At 39.3% G+C, this 21,378-nt stretch overlaps 1 protein-coding gene and 1 long non-coding RNA gene across 2 annotated transcripts; one reads left to right on the forward strand and one right to left on the reverse strand.

Moving 5' to 3' along the window:
* Positions 1-2,097: 2,097 nt before the first annotated feature.
* Positions 2,098-9,901, forward strand: LOC125794097 (uncharacterized). Its single transcript, XR_007433609.1, has 3 exons — positions 2,098-2,135; positions 2,436-2,465; positions 9,801-9,901. It is a non-coding gene; the product is annotated as an uncharacterized LOC125794097 (long non-coding RNA).
* A 6,119-nt stretch (positions 9,902-16,020) lies between these two features.
* Positions 16,021-20,613, reverse strand: LOC125794101 (uncharacterized). Its single transcript, XM_049473574.1, has one exon. The coding sequence runs from the start codon at positions 20,383-20,385 to the stop codon at positions 16,867-16,869; it is 3,519 nt and encodes a 1,172-aa protein (XP_049329531.1). The 5' UTR covers positions 20,386-20,613; the 3' UTR covers positions 16,021-16,866.
* Positions 20,614-21,378: the final 765 nt, after the last annotated feature.

The raw sequence follows: 21,378 nt of genomic DNA on the forward strand, positions 1-21,378 counted from the left end.
CAGTCTGCTGTAGGTCAGTGTGTATATCATCAGTCTGCTGTAGGTCAGTCTGTAGATCAGTCTGCAGATGATCAGTATGCTGTAGATCAGTCTGTAGATCATGAGTCTGCTGTGTGTCAGTCTGCAGCTTATCATTCTGATGCAGGTTAATCTGCAGATCATCATTCTGCTGTAGGTCAGTCTGTTGATCATCAGTCTGATGTAGATCAATCTGCAGATCATCAGTCTGCTGTAGATCATCATTCTGCTGTAGTCTGTAGATAACCAGTCTGCTGTAGGGCAGTGTGTAGATCAGTCTGCTGTAGGTCAGTCTACAGAACATCACTCTGATGTAGGTCAGTCTGTAGATCATCAGTCTACTGTAGGTCTCTCTGTAGATCATCAGTCTGCTGTAGGTTAGTCTGTAGATCATCAGTCTGCTGTTGATCAGTCTGAAGTTTATCAGTCTGATGTAGGTAAGTCTGTAGATCATAAGTATGCTGTAGGTCAGTGTGTCGATTATTAGTATGGTGTTAGTCAGTCTGTAGATCATCAGTCTGCTGTAGGTCAGTCTGTAGATTATTAGTATGATGTTGGTCAGTCTGTAGATCATTATTTTGCTGTAGGTAAGTCTGTAGATTATTAGTATGCTGTAGGTCAGTCTGTAGATTATTAGTATGGTGTAGGTCAGTCTGTAGATCATTAGTATGCTGTAGGTCAGTCTGTAGATTATTAGTATGTTGTTAGTCAGTCTGTAGATTACTAGTATGCTGTAGGTCAGTCTGTAGATTATTAGTATAATGTTGGTCAGTCTGTAGATCATTATTTTGCTGTAGGTAAGACTGTAGATTATTAGTATGCTGTAGGTCAGTCTGTAGATTATTAGTACGCTGTAGGTCAGTCTGTAGATCATCAGTCTGCTGTAGGTCAGTGTGTAGATTATTAGTATGGTGTTAGTCAGTCTGTAGATCATCAGTCTGCTGTAGGTCAGTCTGTAGATTATTAGTATGGTGTTAGTCAGTCTGTAGATCATCAGTCTGCTGTAGGTCAGTGTGTAGATTATTAGTATGGTGTTAGTCAGTCTGCAGATCATCAGTCTGCTGTAGGTCAGTCTGTAGATTATTAGTATGATGTTAGTCAGTCTGTAGATCATCAGTCTGCTGTAGGTCAGTCTGTAGATTATTAGTATGGTGTTAGTCAGTCTGTAGATCATCAGTCTGCTGTAGGTCAGTCTGTAGATTATTAGTGTGATGTTGGTCAGTGTGTAGATCATTATTTTGCTGTAGGTCAGTGTGTAGATTATTAGTATGCTGTAGGTCAGTCTGCAGATCATCAGTACGCTGTAGGTCAGTCTGTAGATCATTAGTATGCTTTAGGTCAGTCTGTAGATTATTAGTATGGTGTCAGTCAGTCTGTAGATCATCAGTCTGCTGTAGGTCAGTCTGTAGATTATTAGTATGATGTTGGTCAGTGTGTAGATCATTAGTATGCTGTAGGTAAGTCTGTAGATTATTAGTATGCTGTAGGTCAGTCTGCAGATCATCAGTACGCTGTAGGTCAGTCTGTAGATCATTAGTATGCTTTAGGTCAGTCTGTAGATTATTAGTATGGTGTCAGTCAGTCTGTAGATCATCAGTCTGCTGTAGGTCAGTCTGTAGATTATTAGTATGATGTTGGTCAGTGTGTAGATCATTAGTATGCTGTAGGTAAGTCTGTAGATTATTAGTATGCTGTAGGTCAGTCTGTAGATTATTAGTACGCTGTAGGTCAGTCTGTAGATCATTAGTATGCTTTAGGTCAGTCTGTAGATTATTAGTATGGTGTTAGTCAGTCTGTAGATCATCAGTCTGCTGTAGGTCAGTCTGTAGATTATTAGTATGATGTTGGTCAGTGTGTAGATCATTATTTTGCTGTAGGTCAGTGTGTAGATTATTAGTATGCTGTAGGTCAGTCTGTAGATCATCAGTACGCTGTAGGTCAGTCTGTAGATCATTAGTATGCTTTAGGTCAGTCTGTAGATTATTAGTATGGTGTTAGTCAGTCTGTAGATCATCAGTCTGCTGTAGGTCAGTCTGTAGATTATTAGTATGATGTTGGTCAGTGTGTAGATCATTAGTATGCTGTAGGTAAGTCTGTAGATTATTAGTATGCTGTAGGTCAGTCTGTAGATTATTAGTACGCTGTAGATCAGTCTGTAGATCATTAGTATGCTTTAGGTCAGTCTGTAGATTATTAGTATGGTGTTAGTCAGTCTGTAGATCATCAGTCTGCTGTAGGTCAGTCTGTAGATTATTAGTATGATGTTGGTCAGTGTGTAGATCATTATTTTGCTGTAGGTCAGTGTGTAGATTATTAGTATGCTGTAGGTCAGTCTGTAGATCATCAGTACGCTGTAGGTCAGTCTTTAGATCATTAGTATGCTGTAGGTCAGTCTGTTGATCATTAGTATGCTGTAGGTCAGTCTGTAGATCATCAGTACGCTGTAGGTCAGTCTGTAGATTATTAGTATGCTGTAGGTCAGTCTGTAGATCTGTTTTGTAATACTGGCATTGATTCTTATCTGTCCTTTGATACTGTCTTGTCGTGTTTTGTCCTCTGAACTGTTTATCATTCCTGGTTGTTATCTGTTTGTTGCTGCTGTTTAACAGTATCAACCTTGCTTTGTCTGACCATCCCTTTGTCTGATACTTTTGTTAAAAAAGCATATTATGATTTGCATCTGCGTGTGCCTGAGATCTGCTCAATCATGAAACTGTGGATTTATAAATGAACATCTGATATGTACACATAACCGTATCTTATTCAAAATAAAAATGAATGTAATTCATAATTCATGTTGTAAATTCTGGAATGGAACATAATGGAACTAACAGTCCTTTGAGAAAAACTGTGCTATGCTAATTAATGACCTGTTGTGCTGAAAGTACTGATGGTGTTACAACTAGACGTGTTTCTGGGAAATCAGCTGCAGTTTCTACTGAGATCTGTTTACACCCACTTCAGTGTATGAATAAGATAGTGTGATGATACTGCCCAGCCCCACCACTTCCTGTCCACATCTGCACTAAAGCACCAGATACAGCTTTTATCTTCTGCTGATAATGAAATATAAATACAATAAAATAAGATACAGATACAGCTTTTATCTTCTGCTGAAAATAAAATAAAAATACAATAAAATAAGATACACATACAGCTTTTATCTTCTGCTGAAAATAAAATATAAATACAATAAGATACAGATACAGCTTTTATCTTCTGCTGAAAATAAAATAAAAATACAATAAAATAAGATACACATACAGCTTTTATCTTCTGCTGAAAATGAAATAAAAATACAATAAAATAAGATACAGATACAGCTTTTATCTTCTGCTGAAAATAAAATAAAAATACAATAAAATAAGATACAGATACAGCTTTTATCTTCTGCTGAAAATAAAATAAAAATAAAATAAGATACAGCTTTTATCTTCTGCTGATAATGAAATAAAAATACAATAAAATAAGATACAGATACAGCTTTTATCTTCTGCTGAAAATAAAATAAAATACAATAAGATACAGATACAGCTTTTATCTTCTGCTGATAATAAAATAAAAATACAATAAAATAAGATACAGATACAGCTTTTATCTTCTGCTGAAAATAAAATATAAATACAATAAAATAAGATACAGATACAGCTTTTATCTTCTGCTGAAAATGAAATATAAATATAATAAAATAAGATACAGATACAGCTTTTATCTTCTGCTGAAAATAAAATATAAATACAATAAAATAAGATACAGATACAGCTTTTATCTTCTGCTGAAAATGAAATATAAATATAATAAAATAAGATACAGATACAGCTTTTATCTTCTGCTGAAAATAAAATAAAATACAATAAGATACAGATACAGCTTTTATCTTCTGCTGATAATAAAATAAAAATACAATAAAATAAGATACAGACACAGCTTTTATCTTCTGCTGAAAATACAATAAAAATACAATAAAATAAGATACAGATACAGCTTTTATCTTCTGCTGAAAATAAAATAAAATACAATAAGATACAGATACAGCTTTTATCTTCTGCTGATAATAAAATAAAAATACAATAAAATAAGATACAGATACAGCTTTTATCTTCTGCTGATAATGAAATATAAATATAATAAAATAAGATACAGATACAGCTTTTATCTTCTGCTGAAAATAAAATAAAAATACAATAAAATAAGATACAGACACAGCTTTTATCTTCTGCTGAAAATAAAATAAAAATACAATAAAATAAGATACAGACACAGCTTTTATCTTCTGCTGAAAATAAAATAAAAATATAATAAAATAAGATACAGATACAGCTTTTATCTTCTGCTGAAAATAAAATAAAAATACAATAAAATAAGATACAGATACAGCTTTTATCTTCTGCTGATAATAAAATAAAAATACAATAAAATAAGATACAGACACAGCTTTTATCTTCTGCTGAAAATAAAATAAAAATATAATAAAATAAGATACAGATACAGCTTTTATCTTCTGCTGAAAATAAAATAAAAATACAATAAAATAACTCAACAGATACAGAATGCTTTTTCAGGGGAAAACGTTCCACTAGAAAGGGTGAATGGGTAAACAGACCAACATACAATAAAAACTCTTACTCTTCATTTCCTGGAGCGGTCCTGATGAGTGATGTTCTCAAACATTAAGAGAAAATAAATTCAATGATGTGGAGCACGAGGTCTGGTCTGAGAGTTGTACTGGCAATCTCCATTGGAAAGCATAGCCGTTGGTTTAGGTCTGCCACTAGCATCCAATCTCGTGCTCCTCCCAACTGACCAAAGTCAGATGCTATACTGGCCTTGGTCTTGTTTGGCTTAGCACCTTCACAGATGAAGACTTTTGCAGTTGCAGGATGGGATGGCAGGGGTAGGGCATTGACGGCTGTTCGTCTAGCGTCTAGCGTAGCTGCAAGACATTTCAGGACTTGGTTGTGACGCCAAGTGTACCGGCCTTGTGTCAGGCTTGTCTTGCAGCCAACCAGGATGTGCTTAAGGTTTGCTGGAGATGGACAGAGTGGGCACGTTGAGTTTTCCCCATACCATTGTTTCAGGTTACTGAGTTCAGCACAGCTGTTAACTGAAAGCCTGAATTCCAGGTGACTCTACCTCATATAACTGACTGAGAAAATCCAGCAGAGATGTTCAAAACTGATTATCTAAACAAGAGGAGATACTTTAAAGAATTTAAAATATTATAGTAGAATAGCCCTTATTCCTCACGTTCAAAGCTTAGTTATGCAGACCACCCTTATAGACCAAACCAACAGGAGGTCAGTGTACTGTACATCAGTCTAATCTACATCAGTCTACTCTAAATTAGTCTACTGTACATCAGTCTACTCTAGATTAGTCTACTGTACATCAGTCTACTCTAGATTAGTCTACTGTACATCAGTCTACTCTAGAGTATTCTACTGTACATCAGTCTACTCTAGATTAGTCTACTGTACATCAGTCTACTCTAGATTAGTCTACTGTACATCAGTCTACTGTACCTCAGTCTACTCTAGATTAGTCTACTGTACATCAGTCTAATCTACATCAGTCTACTCTAGATTAGTCTACAGTACATCAGTCTACTCTAGATTAGTCTACTGTACATCCGTCTACTGTACCTCAGTCTACTCTAGATTAGTCTACTGTACATCAGTCTACTGTACCTCAGTCTACTCTAGATTAGTCTACTGTACATCAGTCTAATCTACATCAGTCTACTCTAGATTAGTCTACAGTACATCAGTCTACTCTAGATTAGTCTACTGTACATCAGTCTAATCTACATCAGTCTACTCTAGAGTATTCTACTGTACATCAGTCTACTGTACCTCAGTCTACTCTAGATTAGTCTACTGTACATCAGTCTACTCTAGATTAGTCTACTGTACATCAGTCTACTCTAGATCAGTCTAATGTACGTCAGTCTACTCTAGATAATTCTACTGTGCGTCAGTCTACACTCGATCAGTTTACTGTACATCAGTTGTCTGTAGATCAGTCTAACATACATCAGTCTACTCTAGATCAATCTACTGTATATTGGTCTACTCTAGATCAGTCTACTCTACATCAGTCTACTGTACATCAGTCTACTCTAGATCAGTCTATGGGATATCAGTCTTCTCTACATCAGTCTGCTGTAGGTCAGTCTGCAGAACATCAATCTGCTGTAGGTCAGTTTACACTAGATCAGTCTGCTGTAAATTAGTATGCTGTACCTTAGTCTGCTGTACATCAGTCAACTCTAGATCAGTCTAAACTACATCAGTATACTCTAGATCAGTCTCCTGTACAGCAGTGTAGTCTAGATCAGCCTACTGTACATCAGTCTACTCTAGATCAGCCTACTGTACATCAGTCTACTCTAGATCAGTCTCCTGTACAGCAGTGTAGTCTAGATCAGCCTACTCTAGATCAGCCTACTGTACATCAGTCTACTCTAGATCAGTTTGCTGTACATCAGTCTTCTCTATATCAGTCTGCTGTAGGTCAGTCTGCAGAACATCAATCTGCTGTAGGTCAGTTTAGACTAGATCAGTCTGCTGTAAATTAGTATGCTGTACCTTAGTCTGCTGTACATCAGTAAACTCTAGATCAGTCTAAACTACATCAGTATACTCTAGATCAGTCTCCTGTACAGCAGTGTAGTCTAGATCAGCCTACTCTAGATCAGTCTACTCTAGATCAGTTTGCTGTACATCAGTCTTCTCTATATCAGTCTGCTGTAGCTCAGTCTGCAGATCATCATTCTGCAGATCATCATTCTGCTATAGGTCAGTCTGTAGTTCATCATTCTGCTGTAGGTTAATCTGCAGATCATCATTTGGCTGTACATCAGTCTTCAGATGATCATTCTGCTTTAGGTCAATCTGCAGATCGTCAGTCTGTTGTAGGCTAGTCTACAGAACATCAGTCTCCTGTAGGTCAGTCTGCAAATGGTCATTCTGCTGTAGGTTACTCTACAGAATATCAGTCTGCTGTAGGTCAGTCTGCAGAACATCAGTTCGCTGTAGATCACTCTGCTGTAGGTTAATTTGCAGATCATCAGTCTGCGTTAGGTCAGTCTGCAGATCATCAGTCTGCTGTAAGTTAGTCTGCAGAGCATCACTGTGCTGTAGGTCAGTGTGTAGATCCTCAGTCTGCTGTAAATTAGTCTGCAGAACATCAGTCTTCTGTAGGTTAATCTGCAGATCACCGGTCTGCTGTAGGTCAGTCTGAAGATCATCAGTCTGCTGTAGGTCAGTCTGCAGATCATCAGTCTGCTGTAGGTTAGTCTGCTGTAGGTTAATCTACAGATCATCAGTCTGTTGTAGTTCAGTCTGTAGATCATCAGTCTGCTGTAGGTCAGTCTGCTGTAGGTTAATTTGCAGATCATTAGTCTGCTGTAGGTTAATCTGCAGATCATCAGTCTGATGTAGGTCAGTCTGCAGATAATCAGTCTGCTGTAGGTCAGTCTGCAGATCATCAGTCTGCTGTAGGTTAGTCTGCAGATCATCAGTCTGATGTAGGTCAGTGTGTAGATCATCAGTCTGCTGTAGGTCAGTGTGTAGATGATCAGTCTGCTGTAGGTCAATCTTCAGATCATCAGTCTGCTGTAGGTCAGTCTGTGGATTATCAGTCTGCTATAGGTCAGTCTGTAGATCATCAGTCTGCTGTAGATCAGTGTATGGACCATCAGTCTGCTGTAGGTCAGAATTCAGATCATCAGTCTGCTGTAGATCAGTGTGTGGACCATCAGTCTGCCGTAGGTCAGTCTGTAGATCATCAGTCTGCTTTAGGTCAGTCTATAGGTAATCAGTCTGCTGTAGGTCAGTGTGTAGATGATCAGTCTGCTGTAGGTCAGTGTGTAGATCATCAGTCTGCTGTAGGTCAGTGTGTAGATCATCAGTCTGCTGTAGGTCAGTGTGTAGATCATCAGTCTGCCATAGGTCTATCTGTAGATCATCAGTCTCCTGTAGGTCAGTGTGTAGACCATCAGTCTGCTGTTGATCAGTCTGTGGATCATCAGTCTGCTGTATGTCAGTTTGAAGTTTATCAGTCTGCTGTAGGTAAGTCTGTAGATCATTAGTATGCTGTAGGTCAGTCTGTAGATCAGCAGTCTGCTTTAGGTCAGTCTATAGGTCATCAGTCTGCTGTAGGTCAGTGTGTAGATCATCAGTCTGCTGTGGGTAAGTCTGTAGATCATTAGTATGCTGTAGGTCAGTCTGTAGATCAGCAGTCTGCTGTAGGTCAGTGTGTAGATCATCAGTCTGCTGATGATCAGTCTGTAGATCATCAGTCTGCTGTTGATCAGTCTGTAGATCATCAGTCTGCTGTATGTCAGTCTGAACTTTATCAGTGTGCTGTAGGTCAGTCTGTAGATCATTAGTTTGCTGTAGGTCAGTCTGTAGATTATTAGTATGCTTTAGGTCAGTCTGTAGATTATTAGTATGGTGTTAGTCAGTCTGTAGATCATCAGTCTGCTGTAGGTCAATCTTCAGATCATCAGTCTGCTGTAGGTCAGTCTGTGGATTATCAGTCTGCTGTAGGTCAGAATTCAGATCATCAGTCTGCTGTAGATCAGTGTGTGGATCATCAGTCTGCCGTAGGTCAGTCTGTAGATTATCAGTCTGCTTTAGGTCAGTCTATAGATAATCAGTCTGCTGTAGGTCAGTGTGTAGATGATCAGTCTGCTGTAGGTCAGTGTGTAGATCATCAGTCTGCTGTAGGTCAGTGTGTAGATCATCAGTCAGCTGTAGGTCAGTGTGTAGATCATCAGTCTGCCATAGGTCTATCTGTAGATCATCAGTCTGCTGTAGGTCAGTGTGTAGACCATCAGTCTGCTGTTGATCAGTCTGTAGATCATCAGTCTGCTGTATGTCAGTTTGAAGTTTATCAGTCTGCTGTAGGTAAGTCTGTAGATCATTAGTATGCTGTAGGTCAGTCTGTAGATCAGCAGTCTGCTTTAGGTCAGTCTATAGGTCATCAGTCTGCTGTAGGTTAGTGTGTAGATCATCAGTCTGCTGTGGGTAAGTCTGTAGATCATTAGTATGCTGTAGGTCAGTCTGTAGATCAGCAGTCTGCTGTAGGTCAGTGTGTAGATCATCAGTCTGCTGATGATCAGTCTGTAGATCATCAGTCTGCTGTTGATCAGTCTGTAGATCATCAGTCTGCTGTATGTCAGTCTGAACTTTATCAGTGTGCTGTAGGTCAGTCTGTAGATCATTAGTTTGCTGTAGGTCAGTCTGTAGATTATTAGTTTGCTTTAGGTCAGTCTGTAGATCATCAGTCTGCTGTAGGTCAGTCTGAAGATCATCATTCTGCTATAGGTCTGTCTGTAGTTCATCATTCTGATTTAGGTTAATCTGCAGATCATCATTTGGCTGTACATCAGTCTTCAGATGAGCATTCTGCTTTAGGTCAATCTGCAGATCGTCAGTCTGTTGTAGGCTTGTCTGTCGATTATAAGTATGGTGTTGGTCAGTCTGTAGATCATGAGTCTGCTGTAGGTCAGTCTGTAGATAATTATTTTGCTGTAGGTCAGTCTGTAGATCATTAGTCTGCTGTAGGTCAGTCTGTAGATCATTAGTATGCTGTAGGTCAGTCTGTAGATCTTTAGTATGCTGTAGGTCAGTGTGTAGATTATTAGTATGCTTTAGGTCAGTCTGTAGATTATTAGTATGGTGTAGGTCAGTCTGTAGATCATCAGTACGCTGTAGGTCAGTCTGTAGATCATTAGTATGATGTTGGTCAGTGTGTAGATCATTAGTATGCTGTAGGTCAGTGTGTAGATTATTAGTATGCTGTAGGTCAGTCTGTAGATCATCAGTACGCTGTAGGTCAGTCTGTAGATCATTAGTATGCTGTAGGTCAGTCTGTAGATCATGTGTCTGCTGTAGGTCAGTGTGTAGATCAGTCTGCTGTAGATCAGTCTGTAGATCAGTTTGTTGTAGATCAGTCTGTAGATCATGTGTCTGCTGTAGGTCAGTCTGTAGATCATCAGTACGCTGTAGGTCAGTCTGTAGATCATTAGTATGCTGTAGGTAAGTCTGTAGATTATTAGTATGCTGTAGGTCAGTCTGTAGATCATCAGTACGCTGTAGGTCAGTCTGTAGATCTGTTTTGTAATACTGGCATTGATTCTTATCTGTCCTTTGATACTGTCTTGTCGTGTTTTGTCCTCTGAACTGTTTATCATTCCTGGTTGTTATCTGTTTGTTGCTGCTGTTTAACAGTATCAACCTTGCTTTGTTTGACCGTCCCTTTGTCTGATACTTTTGTTAAAAAAGTATATTATGATTTGCATCTGCGTGTGCCTGAGATCTGCTCAATCATGAAACTGTGGATTTATAAATGAACATCTGATATGTACACATAACCGTATCTTATTCAAAATAAAAATGAATGTAATTCATAATTCATGTTGTAAATTCTGGAATGAAACATAATGGAACTAACAGTCCTTTGAGAAAAACTGTGCTATGCTAATTAATGACCTGTTGTGCTGAAAGTACTGATGGTGTTACAACTAGACGTGTTTCTGGGAAATCAGCTGCAGTTTCTACTGAGATCTGTTTACACCCACTTCAGTGTATGAATAAGATAGTGTGATGATACTGCCCAGCCCCACCACTTCCTGTCCACATCTGCACTAAAGCACCAGATACAGCTTTTATCTTCTGCTGAAAATAAAATAAAAATACAATAAAATAAGATACACATACAGCTTTTATCTTCTGCTGATAATGAAATAAAAATACAATAAAATAAGATACAGATACAGCTTTTATCTTCTGCTGAAAATAAAATAAAAATACAATAAAATAAGATACAGATACAGCTTTTATCTTCTGCTGATAATAAAATAAAAATACAATAAAATAAGATACAGACACAGCTTTTATCTTCTGCTGAAAATAAAATAAAAATACAATAAAATAAGATACAGATACAGCTTTTATCTTCTGCTGAAAATAAAATAAAAATACAATAAAATAAGATACAGATACAGCTTTTATCTTCTGCTGATAATGAAATAAAAATACAATAAAATAAGATACAGATACAGCTTTTATCTTCTGCTGAAAATAAAATAAAAATACAATAAAATAAGATACAGATACAGCTTTTATCTTCTGCTGAAAATAAAATAAAAATACAATAAAATAAGATACACATACAGCTTTTATCTTCTGCTGAAAATAAAATATAAATACAATAAAATAAGATACACATACAGCTTTTATCTTCTGCTGATAATAAAATATAAATACAATAAAATAAGATACAGATACAGCTTTTATCTTCTGCTGAAAATAAAATAAAAATACAATACAATAAGATACAGATACAGCTTTTATCTTCTGCTGATAATAAAATAAAAATAAAATAAGATACAGATACAGCTTTTATCTTCTGCTGATAATGAAATATAAATACAATAAAATAAGATACAGATACAGCTTTTATCTTCTGCTGAAAACAAAATAAAAATACAATAAAATAAGATACAGATACAGCTTTTATCTTCAGCTGATAATGAAATATAAATACAATAAAATAAGATACAGATACAGCTTTTATCTTCTGCTGATAATGAAATATAAATACAATAAAATAAGATACAGATACAGCTTTCATCTTCTGCTGAAAATAAAATAAAAATACAATAAAATAAGATACAGATACAGCTTTTATCTTCTGCTGAAAATAAAATAAAAATACAATAAAATAAGATACAGATACAGCTTTTATCTTCTGCTGAAAATGAAATAAAAATACAATAAAATAAGATACAGATACAGCTTTTATCTTCTGCTGAAAATGAAATAAAAATAAAATAAGATACAGATACAGCTTTTATCTTCTGCTGATAATAAAATATAAATACAATAAAATAAGATACAGATACAGCTTTTATCTTCTGCTGAAAATAAAATAAAAATAAAATAAGATACAGATACAGCTTTTATCTTCTGCTGAAAATAAAATATAAATACAATAAAATAAGATACAGATACAGCTTTTATCTTCTGCTGATAATGAAATAAATACAATAAAATAAGATACAGATACAGCTTTTATCTTCTGCTGAAAATGAAATATAAATATAATAAAATAAGATACAGATACAGCTTTTATCTTCTGCTGAAAATAAAATAAAAATACAATAAAATAAGATACAGATACAGCTTTTATCTTCTGCTGATAATGAAATATAAATACAATAAAATAAGATACAGATACAGCTTTTATCTTCTGCTGAAAATGAAATATAAATATAATAAAATAAGATACAGATATAGCTTTTAGCTTCTGCTGATAATGAAATATAAATACAATAAAATAAGATACAGATACAGCTTTTATCTTCTGCTGAAAATACAATAAAAATACAATAAAATAAGATACAGATACAGCTTTTATCTTCTGCTGAAAATAAAATGCAAATACAATAAAATAAGATACAGATACAGCTTTTATCTTCTGCTGAAAATAAAATGCAAATCCAATAATATACCATTCCTCACATTCAAAGGTTAGCTTTGCAGACCACCCTATAGACCAAACCAACAGGAAGTCAGTCTACTGTACATCAGTCTAATCTACATCAGTCTACAGTACATCAGTCTAATCTACATCAGTCTACTGTACATCAGTCTACTCTAGATAAGCCTGCTGTACATTAGTCTACTGTACATCAGTCTACTCTAGATCAGTCTACTCTAGATCAGACTACTGTACATCAGTCCACTCTAGATCAGTCTGCTGTATATTATTTTACTCTAGATCAGTTTGCTGTACATCAGTCTACGGTAAATCAGTCTTCTCTACATCAGTCTGCTGCTGTAGCTCAGTCTGTAGATCATCAGTCTGCTGTAGGTCAGTGTGTAGATCATCAGTCTGCTGTAGATCAGTCTGTGGTTCATCTGTCTGCTGTAGGTCAGTGTGTAGATTATCAGTCTGCTGTCGAACAGTCTGTAGATCATCTGTCTGCTGTAGGTCAGTGTGTAGATTATCAGTCTGCTGTAGATCAGTCTTTAGATCATCAGTCTACTGTAGGTCAGTGTGTAGATTATCAGTCTTCTTTAGATCAGTCTGTAGATCATGTGTCTGATGTAGGTCAGTGTGTAGATGATCAGTCTGCTGTAGATCAGTCTGTAGATCATCTTTCTGCTGTAGTTCAGTGTGTAGATTATCAGTCTGCTGTAGATCAGTCTGTAGATCAGTCTGCTGTAGGTCAGTCTGTAGATCAGTCTGCTGTAGGTCAGTGTAATTATCATCTGTCTGGTGTAGGTCAGTGTGTAGATTTTCAGTCTGCTGTAGATCAGTCTGTAGATCATGTGTCTGCTGTAGGTCAGTGTGTATATCACCAGTCTGCTGTAGATCAGTCTGTTGTAGATCAGTGTGTAGATCATGTGTCTGCTGTAGGTCAGTGTGTAGATTATCAGTCTACTGTAGATCAGTCTGTAGATCAGTCTGCTGTAGGTCAGTGTATAGATGATCTGTCTGGTGTAGGTCAGTGAGTAGATTTTCAGTCTGCTGTAGATCAGTCTGTAGATCATGTGTCTGCTGTAGGTCAGTGTGTATATCACCAGTCTGCTGTAGATCAGTCTGTTGTAGATCAGTCTGTAGATCAGTCTGTTGTAGATCAGTGTGTAGATCATATGTCTGCTGTAGGTCAGTGTGTATATCCCCAGTCTGCTGTAGATCAGTCTGTTGTAGATCAGTCTGTAGATCAGTCTGTTGTAGATCAGTGTGTAGATCATATGTCTGCTGTAGGTCAGTGTGTAGATTATCAGTCTGCTGTAGATCAGTCTGTAGATCAGTCTGCTGTAGATCAGTCTGTAGATCATGTGTCTGCTGTAGATCAGTCTGTAGATCATGTGTCTGCTGTAGGTCAGTGTGTAGATCATCATTCTGCTGTAGATCAGTCTGTAGATCAGTCTGTTGTAGATCAGTGTGTAGATCATCTGTCTGGTGTAGGTCAGTGTGTAGATTATCAGTCTGCTGTAGATCAGTCTGTAGATCATGTGTCTGCTGTATATCAGTCCGTTGTAGATCAGTCTGTTGTAGATCAGTGTGTAGATCATCTGTCTGGTGTAGGTCAGTGTGTAGATTATCAGTCTGCTGTAGATCAGTCTGTAGATCATGTGTCTGCTGTAGATCAGTCTGTTGTAGATCAGTCTGTTGTAGATCAGTGTGTAGATCATCTGTCTGGTGTAGGTCAGTGTGTAGATTATCAGTCTGCTGTAGATCAGTCTGTAGATCATGTGTCTGCTGTAGGTCAGTGTGTATATCACCAGTCTGCTGTAGATCAGTCTGTAGATCATGTGTCTGCTGTAGGTCAGTGTGTAGATTATCAGTCTGCTGTAGATCAGTGTGTAGATCAGTCTGTAGACCATGTGTCTGCTGTAGGTCAGTGTGTATATCTCCAGTCTGCTGTAGATCAGTTTGTTGTAGATCAGTCTCTAGATCATCTGTCTGGTGTAGGTCAGTGTGTATATCACCAGTCTGCTGTAGATCAGTCTGTTGTAGATCAGTCTGTAGATCATGTGTCTGCTGTAGGTCAGTGTGTATATCACCAGTCTGCTGTAGATCAGTCTGTTGTAGATCAGTCTGTAGATCATGTGTCTGCTGTAGGTCAGTGTGTAGATTATCAGTCTGCTGTAGATCAGTCTGTAGATCATGTGTCTGCTGTAGGTCAGTGTGTATATCACCAGTCTGCTGTAGATCAGTCTGTTGTAGATCAGTCTGTATATCATCTGTCTACTGTAGGTCAGTGTGTAGATCATCAGTCTGCTGTAGATCAGTCTGTAGATCATCTGTCTACTGTAGATCAGTCTGTATATCATCTTTTTGCTGTAGGTCAGTGTGTAGATTATGAATCTGCTGTAAATCAGTCTGTAGATCATCTTTCTGCTGTAGGTCAGTGTGTAGATTATCAGTCTGCTGTAGATCAGTCTGTAGATCATGTGTCTGCTGTAGGTCAGTGTGTAGATGATCAGTCTGCTGTAGATCAGTCTGTAGATCATCTTTCTGCTGTAGGTCAGTGTATAGATTATCAGTCTACTGTACATCAGTCTGTAGATCACCTGTCTGCTGTAGGTCAGTGTGTAGATTATCAATCTGCTGTGGATCAGTCTGTAGATCATCTGTCTACTGTAGGTCAGTGTGTAGATCATCAGTCTGCTGTAGGTCAGTGTGTAGATTATCAATCTGCTGTAGATGAGTCTGTAGATCATCTTTCTGCTGTAGGTCAGTGTGTAGATCATCAATCTGCTGTAGACCAGTCTGTAGATCAGTCTGCTGTAGATCAGTCTGTAGATCATTTATCTGCTGTAGGTCAGTGTGTATATCACCAGTCTGCTGTAGATCAGTCTGTAGATCAGTCTGCTGTAGATCAGTGTGTAGATCATCTGTCTGGTGTAGGTCAGTGTGTAGATTATCAGTCTGCTGTAGATCAGTCTGTAGATCATGTGTCTGCTGTAGGTCAGTGTTTATATCACCAGTCTGCTGTAGATCAGTCTGTAGATCAGTCTGTTGTAGATTAGTGTGTAGATCATCTGTCTGGTGTAGGTCAGTGTGTAGATTATCATTCTACTGTAGATCAGTCTGTAGATCATCTGTCTGCTGTAGGTCAGTGTGTATATCACCAGTCTGCTGTAGATCAGTCTGTAGATCAGTCTGTTGTAGATTAGTGTGTAGATCATCTGTCTGCTGTAGGTCAGTGTGTAGATGATCAGTCTGCTGTAGATCAGTCTGTAGATCATCTGTCTGCTGTAGGTCAGTGTGTATATCACCAGTCTGCTGTAGATCAGTTTGTTGTAGATCAGTCTGTAGATCATGTGTCTGCTGTAGGTCAGTGTGTAGATCAGTCTGTTGTAGATCAGTCTGTAGATCATGTTTCTGTTGTAGGTCAGTGTGTAGATTATCAGTCTGCTGTAGATCAGTCTGTAGATCAGTCTGTTGTAGATCAGTCTGTAGATCAGTCTTGTGAGTTCCAGTTTCGAGTCAATCAAATCTTTAAAAAGGTAAATGTAGTATAGTGGTTGTCACGCGCTTATCTTTAAACACTGTGTACAGCTGTTGTTCATACCTTGGTCCAGATGAATGAAGATGTTGAAGATGGAGGTAAGTAGGCCACAAGCAGGTAAGTAGCAGGCAGGCAGAGGGAAAGGGCAATGGCATGCAGGCAGGCAGGCAGGCAGCAGCAGGGAGAAGGGAGAGGGGAAGTGGCAGGCAGGCAGCAGCAGGGAGAAGGGAGAGGGGTATAGGCAGCCAAACAGGTGCTACACAGTGAAGCAATCTAAATTGTTTGTTATCCAACTAATGCAAAGTAAACCAAATATAAAGACTCAACATAAAGAAGTTTAAAGAATAAACTTAAGTAATTATTTTTCCAAGTTCAAAGGCTTCCAAATATTCAAGCTTAAAGTGGTTAAAGCGGTAAAAAACTATATCACTACAACCCTTTTCTTTGTCTAACTGAGACTGTCTACTAAGTGAGAGGCAGCCATCTTTACCTGGTCAGGTGACCAAAAACTGTGTCAAAATAAAAGTCCATGGCCTGAGGCCAGCAAACCAAAGTAAGTTAACCAAAATAAGAATTTAATCTAAGGAAACTAAAACTGGCTCCAACATATCCGGCCCCTTATAGCTACCAGGTGTGCTATAACAAAACAAATTTACAATGGGGCCAGTTACCAATAAACAATGAATTCAATTTCTAAATTCTAATTCTAAGTGTTCTAAATCCAATTATACTATAAATGTGTGCAAATATCAGTCTATGAATGCAGTGCAAATGGAAGCTCGTGCGCATGTCATGAGTCTTGTTCAATGTCAGTTGTTGGCCTTGACCAACAGGTAGATCTTGCTGATGGGCCTTAGGAGTTGGTTGGTTCTAGTTTGCAATCTCACAGAACGAACAAGGCCCTTGGAATCAGCTATGGCTTCGATGACTCTTCCCATCACCCATGAGCCTCGCGGTGCTGTAGGATCAGCAATCACCACGATGTCTCCCACGCAGAAGTTGGGCCTGATGCGGGACCATTTAGATCGTTCCTGCATGAGTGGAACATATTCCTGTATCCACCGTGTCCAGAAGAGATCTGCGATATACTGTATTTGTCGCCACCGTCTTCTGGCATACAGGTCTTCCAGTTTGAATGTTCCTGGTGGGAGAACAGGCTGAACTTTAAGCTGTAAGAGGTGATTAGGAGTCAATGGTTCCAAGTCATTGGGGTCATTGGAAACGGTTGTCAAAGGCCGGCTGTTTAGGATGGATTCAACTTCGCACATTACTGTGACTAGACCTTCATCATCCAAAGACTGCTGGTTTGTGATGGAGGATAATATTCTTTTCACCATTCTTATTATGCGCTCCCAGATGCCTCCATGGTGGGCGCCGGCTGGAGGATTGAACGTCCATTTAACACCTTTCTGAATGAGGCTGCGCTCAATTTGATCCATATTCCAACGTTTCAGTGCATCCCGTAACTCCTTTTCAGCAGAGATCAAATTAGTTCCATTGTCTGACCTTAGTTCCTTTACTTGGCCTCTTCTGGAGATGAAGCGTCTGAATGCATTCACGCAGGAGTCTGTATCCATTGAGTGTGCTACTTCCAAATGGACTGCTCTGGTAGTCAGGCAAGTAAATATCACACCGTAACGTTTCGCCATGCCACGCCCTCTTCTCACCTCTATTGGTCCAAAGTAATCCACTCCAACATGTGAGAATGGAGGGAGGTCAGGAGTCAAACGGTCAATTGGCAGATCTGCCATTTTCTGCTCCCCTGCACGTGCATAGTTCCGCCTGCAGGGGACACAATTGTTTACAATTTCCCTTGCAAAGGAATTTGCACAAGGAATCCAATACCTTTTCCTTAAGTTTGCCAAAATATGATTTCTGCCACAATGACCAACTTGCTTATGGATATGTTGAAGCAGAAGCTCTGAAATGTAATGCCTCTTAGGCAAGATAGCTGGATGTTTCTGCTCTTCTGGCATAGCCATCCTGCTAAGGCGGCCACCAACCCTTAAAATGCCATGGTCAAGGACTGGGTCTAGTCTGAAGATGGAGCTTTTCCGGCTGACGTTCTTTCCATTGCGCAGGCATTCTATCTCCTGCGGAAATCCTTGCTTTTGGCAGAACTTCACAATAGATTCTTCTGCCTCTTCTAGATCTTGAACAGAATGTGTCATGGGACCAGCCTCAACTCCCTTTAAGGCCCCTTTTCTTTTGAGAACACGTTGGGTAAGTATACGCTTCAGCTTTAAGAACCAGGCAACAGCTCTTCTAAGCTTATTCCAATTGGAGAAGTTGTTCAGTAACATGCTGATCGGATCATGATGACTGGCAACAGTGGCATGGACTTCAAATACCTTTTTTCTCAACTCTAAATCATCTGGTGGAATCCCAAGGTCGACAGGTGAGTTGGGCCAGTGTTTGGGCAGGTCTTTCAAGAACTTGGGACCGTTAATCCAGTTGTTGCCTTTCAGAAACTCTGCAGCGTTCAATCCACGTGATGCATAGTCTGCAGGATTCAGTTTTCCAGAAACATGTTTCCACTGTGACACATGTGACATGCCCCTTATTGCGTTTACACGATTGGCAACAAATGTGTGAAATCGTCTGCTGTCACTTCGTATGTACTTCAAGACAGTCGTACTGTCTGTCCAAAACACGGATGGTTCCAAGTCTAGTTTCAGCTCATCCATGAGCATCCGGTCTATACGAACGGCTAGTACTGCAGCAGCCAGCTCAAGACGTGGGATTGTCAACAACTTCAACGGTGCCACTCTTGATTTCCCCATCACAAATTTCACATGCACCTGCTCCTGACTGTTGACTAACCTCAAGTAGGTCACCATGCCATATCCGACTTCACTTGCATCGCAGAAGTGGTGCAACTGTGCATGTTCAACCTTTCCAAACGTCTTTGGTTTGAAACTACGGGTGATGTTGAAGTCTGTGAGAGTCTCAAGGCTTTGCAGCCAAAGTTTCCAGGATTGCATCAAGGTGTTGGGTATGTCTTCGTCCCAGCTAAGGTTCAGCCTGCAAAGTTCCTGCAGCAGATGTTTTGCTGGAAAGGTTACTGGGGCAAGAAAACCTAGCGGGTCATACATTGAACTGACCGTAGACAGAATGCCTCGCCTGGTGCATGGTTGTTCTTTGGGAGCTACATGGAACTTAAAGACGTCATTTTCTGCACTCCAGTGCACGCCTAGGGCCCTTTCTATTGGCAGGTCTTCCAGGTCTAGGTCCAAGTCCTTTACTTCCTTAGCCATTTCACATTCTGGAATGTGGGCCAGGACAGCTCGGCTGTTACTGGACCACTTTGTTAGATTGAAACCTCCTGCTGCACACAGAGCCTTTAATTCCTTGTACAGTTGTATGGCATTGGCCTCTGTATCCACAGACTTTAGCAAATCATCAACGAAAAAGTTGTTGAGGACCGTGTTCACTGTGTCAGCTGAGAAGCTGTCTTTGTGGTCCTCAGCAGTCCTTCTCAAGGCATAACTGGCACAACTAGCTGATGATGTAGCTCCAAAGATGTGAACAGTCATCCTATATTCCATGAGAGGCTGAGTTGTGTTGCCATCTTTCCACCACAAGAAGCGCAAAAAGTCAGCATGCTTTGGTGGTATCTTCACCTGATAATACATCTTCTCCACATCCGCCAGTATGGCCACGTTCCCATGACAGAAACGCAGCAGGACACCAATCAAGGAGTTTGTAAGATTTGGGCCCTTCAGAAGTTCATTGTTGAGAGATGTTCCCTGGTAAGATGCGGAGCAGTCAAAAACCACTCGTAAGCTTCCCTTTTTGGGGTGGCGTACTCCATGATGTGGTATGTACCAACGTTTTGTGCTCTGTAATGCCACTTCCTCTTTGGGCACAAGTTCAGCATGTCCACATTTTAACATGCCATTCATGAGCAACGTGTATTCCTCCTTGAAGACTGTATTCCTCCCAAACTTCCGCTTCAAAGATTCTGCCCTTTGCTCTGCCATCAAACGGTTGTTAGGCATTTTGGGATCTCCTTTAAATGGCAATGGCAACTGATAATGTCCATCTTTTACTTTAATGGAGGAGTTCATTATGTCCAGAAATCTCAGTTCATCTTGAGACATTTCCTCCTTCTCATACGCACTCTCAGGAAAGTCATGGTTGTATTGCTGAATCAGAAGATCATGTAAGGTTTCCACTGAAATCCGGTGGCTGTAAACATATGGTTTGCCTTGCTTATTGAAACGTGTGTGCTCGTTATGGAGGAGACCACTGACAACCCAGCCTAGCAGGGTTTTAGTTGCAAAAGGCCCATTGCCATGGCTATTTATCACCCTCCATGGCTCCATGAGTTTGGGCACATTTGTACCAAGCAGGAGATCAATGTCAGCATCAATGCTGGGCAGAAATACATCCTTCAAGTGTGGCCATATCTCCAAATCTTTCTGCCTTGGTATGTGATTTTTGCTGACTGGTATTTCTTTCTGCGTGTAAACGTCAGGCAGTCCATAGAAGTTTCCTCCTTCTAAGCTGCTTACTTCTAAACCACTAATGACGATGCTGTCAGTGGGTTTCTCCTGACCCATGGTTCGCAATAGAATCCTATGATGTCTTCCCTTTGCATTCAGTCGTCTTCGGAGGCTTTCTGTGCAAAATGTAGCAGAACTTCCTGGATCAAGGAATGCATAGGTCTGAACAACATGATTAGACTTACTCAGCTTCACTTGAACAGGCACAATAGCCAATGTGCAATAATCGTCACTAGAACCAATGTTTTCCTTTCCCAGTGAGACCAATCCACTATTTACTGACTTACCAGATCCACTGGAGGTCCCGTTGTGATTTGTGACTCCATCTTTATATTTACTTGAAATATGAAGAATGTCGGGATGCCTTTTAGAACAAACAGTACAAGTAAGGCGCCGTTTACAATCTTTGCTCATGTGGCCCCTTACCAAGCAGCCAAAACAGACACCTTTCTTCTTTAATATTTCAACACGTTCTTCGTGTGTCTTAGACAGCAACTCTTTACATGAAGTCAAGGTGTGTGTTCCTTCACAAATTGCACAAGTGTTTGTAACATGGTTAACAGGAGGTTTGCTGTTAACAGATTGTTGCTTGGGATCTTCAATAGTGGAAGGGGCAGATGCATTCGTCACAGCAGTTACAAAACTACCTTTACTTTTAAATGACAGCTTGGAAGTTGATGGGATTGTGGTCTGCAAGAGCCTCTTTGTGTGAAGTGGCTGTTGGATGTCACCAAACAGGGGATCTTGCATGATCCTTGCTTGCCTTTCAATGAAGGAGACCAGGTCAGAGAAAGTAGCCTTGGCTCCTCTCCG

The sequence above is a fragment of the Astyanax mexicanus genome, unplaced genomic scaffold, assembly GCF_023375975.1.
Source record: "Astyanax mexicanus isolate ESR-SI-001 unplaced genomic scaffold, AstMex3_surface scaffold_39, whole genome shotgun sequence".
Taxonomy (NCBI): Eukaryota; Metazoa; Chordata; class Actinopteri; order Characiformes; family Acestrorhamphidae; genus Astyanax; species Astyanax mexicanus.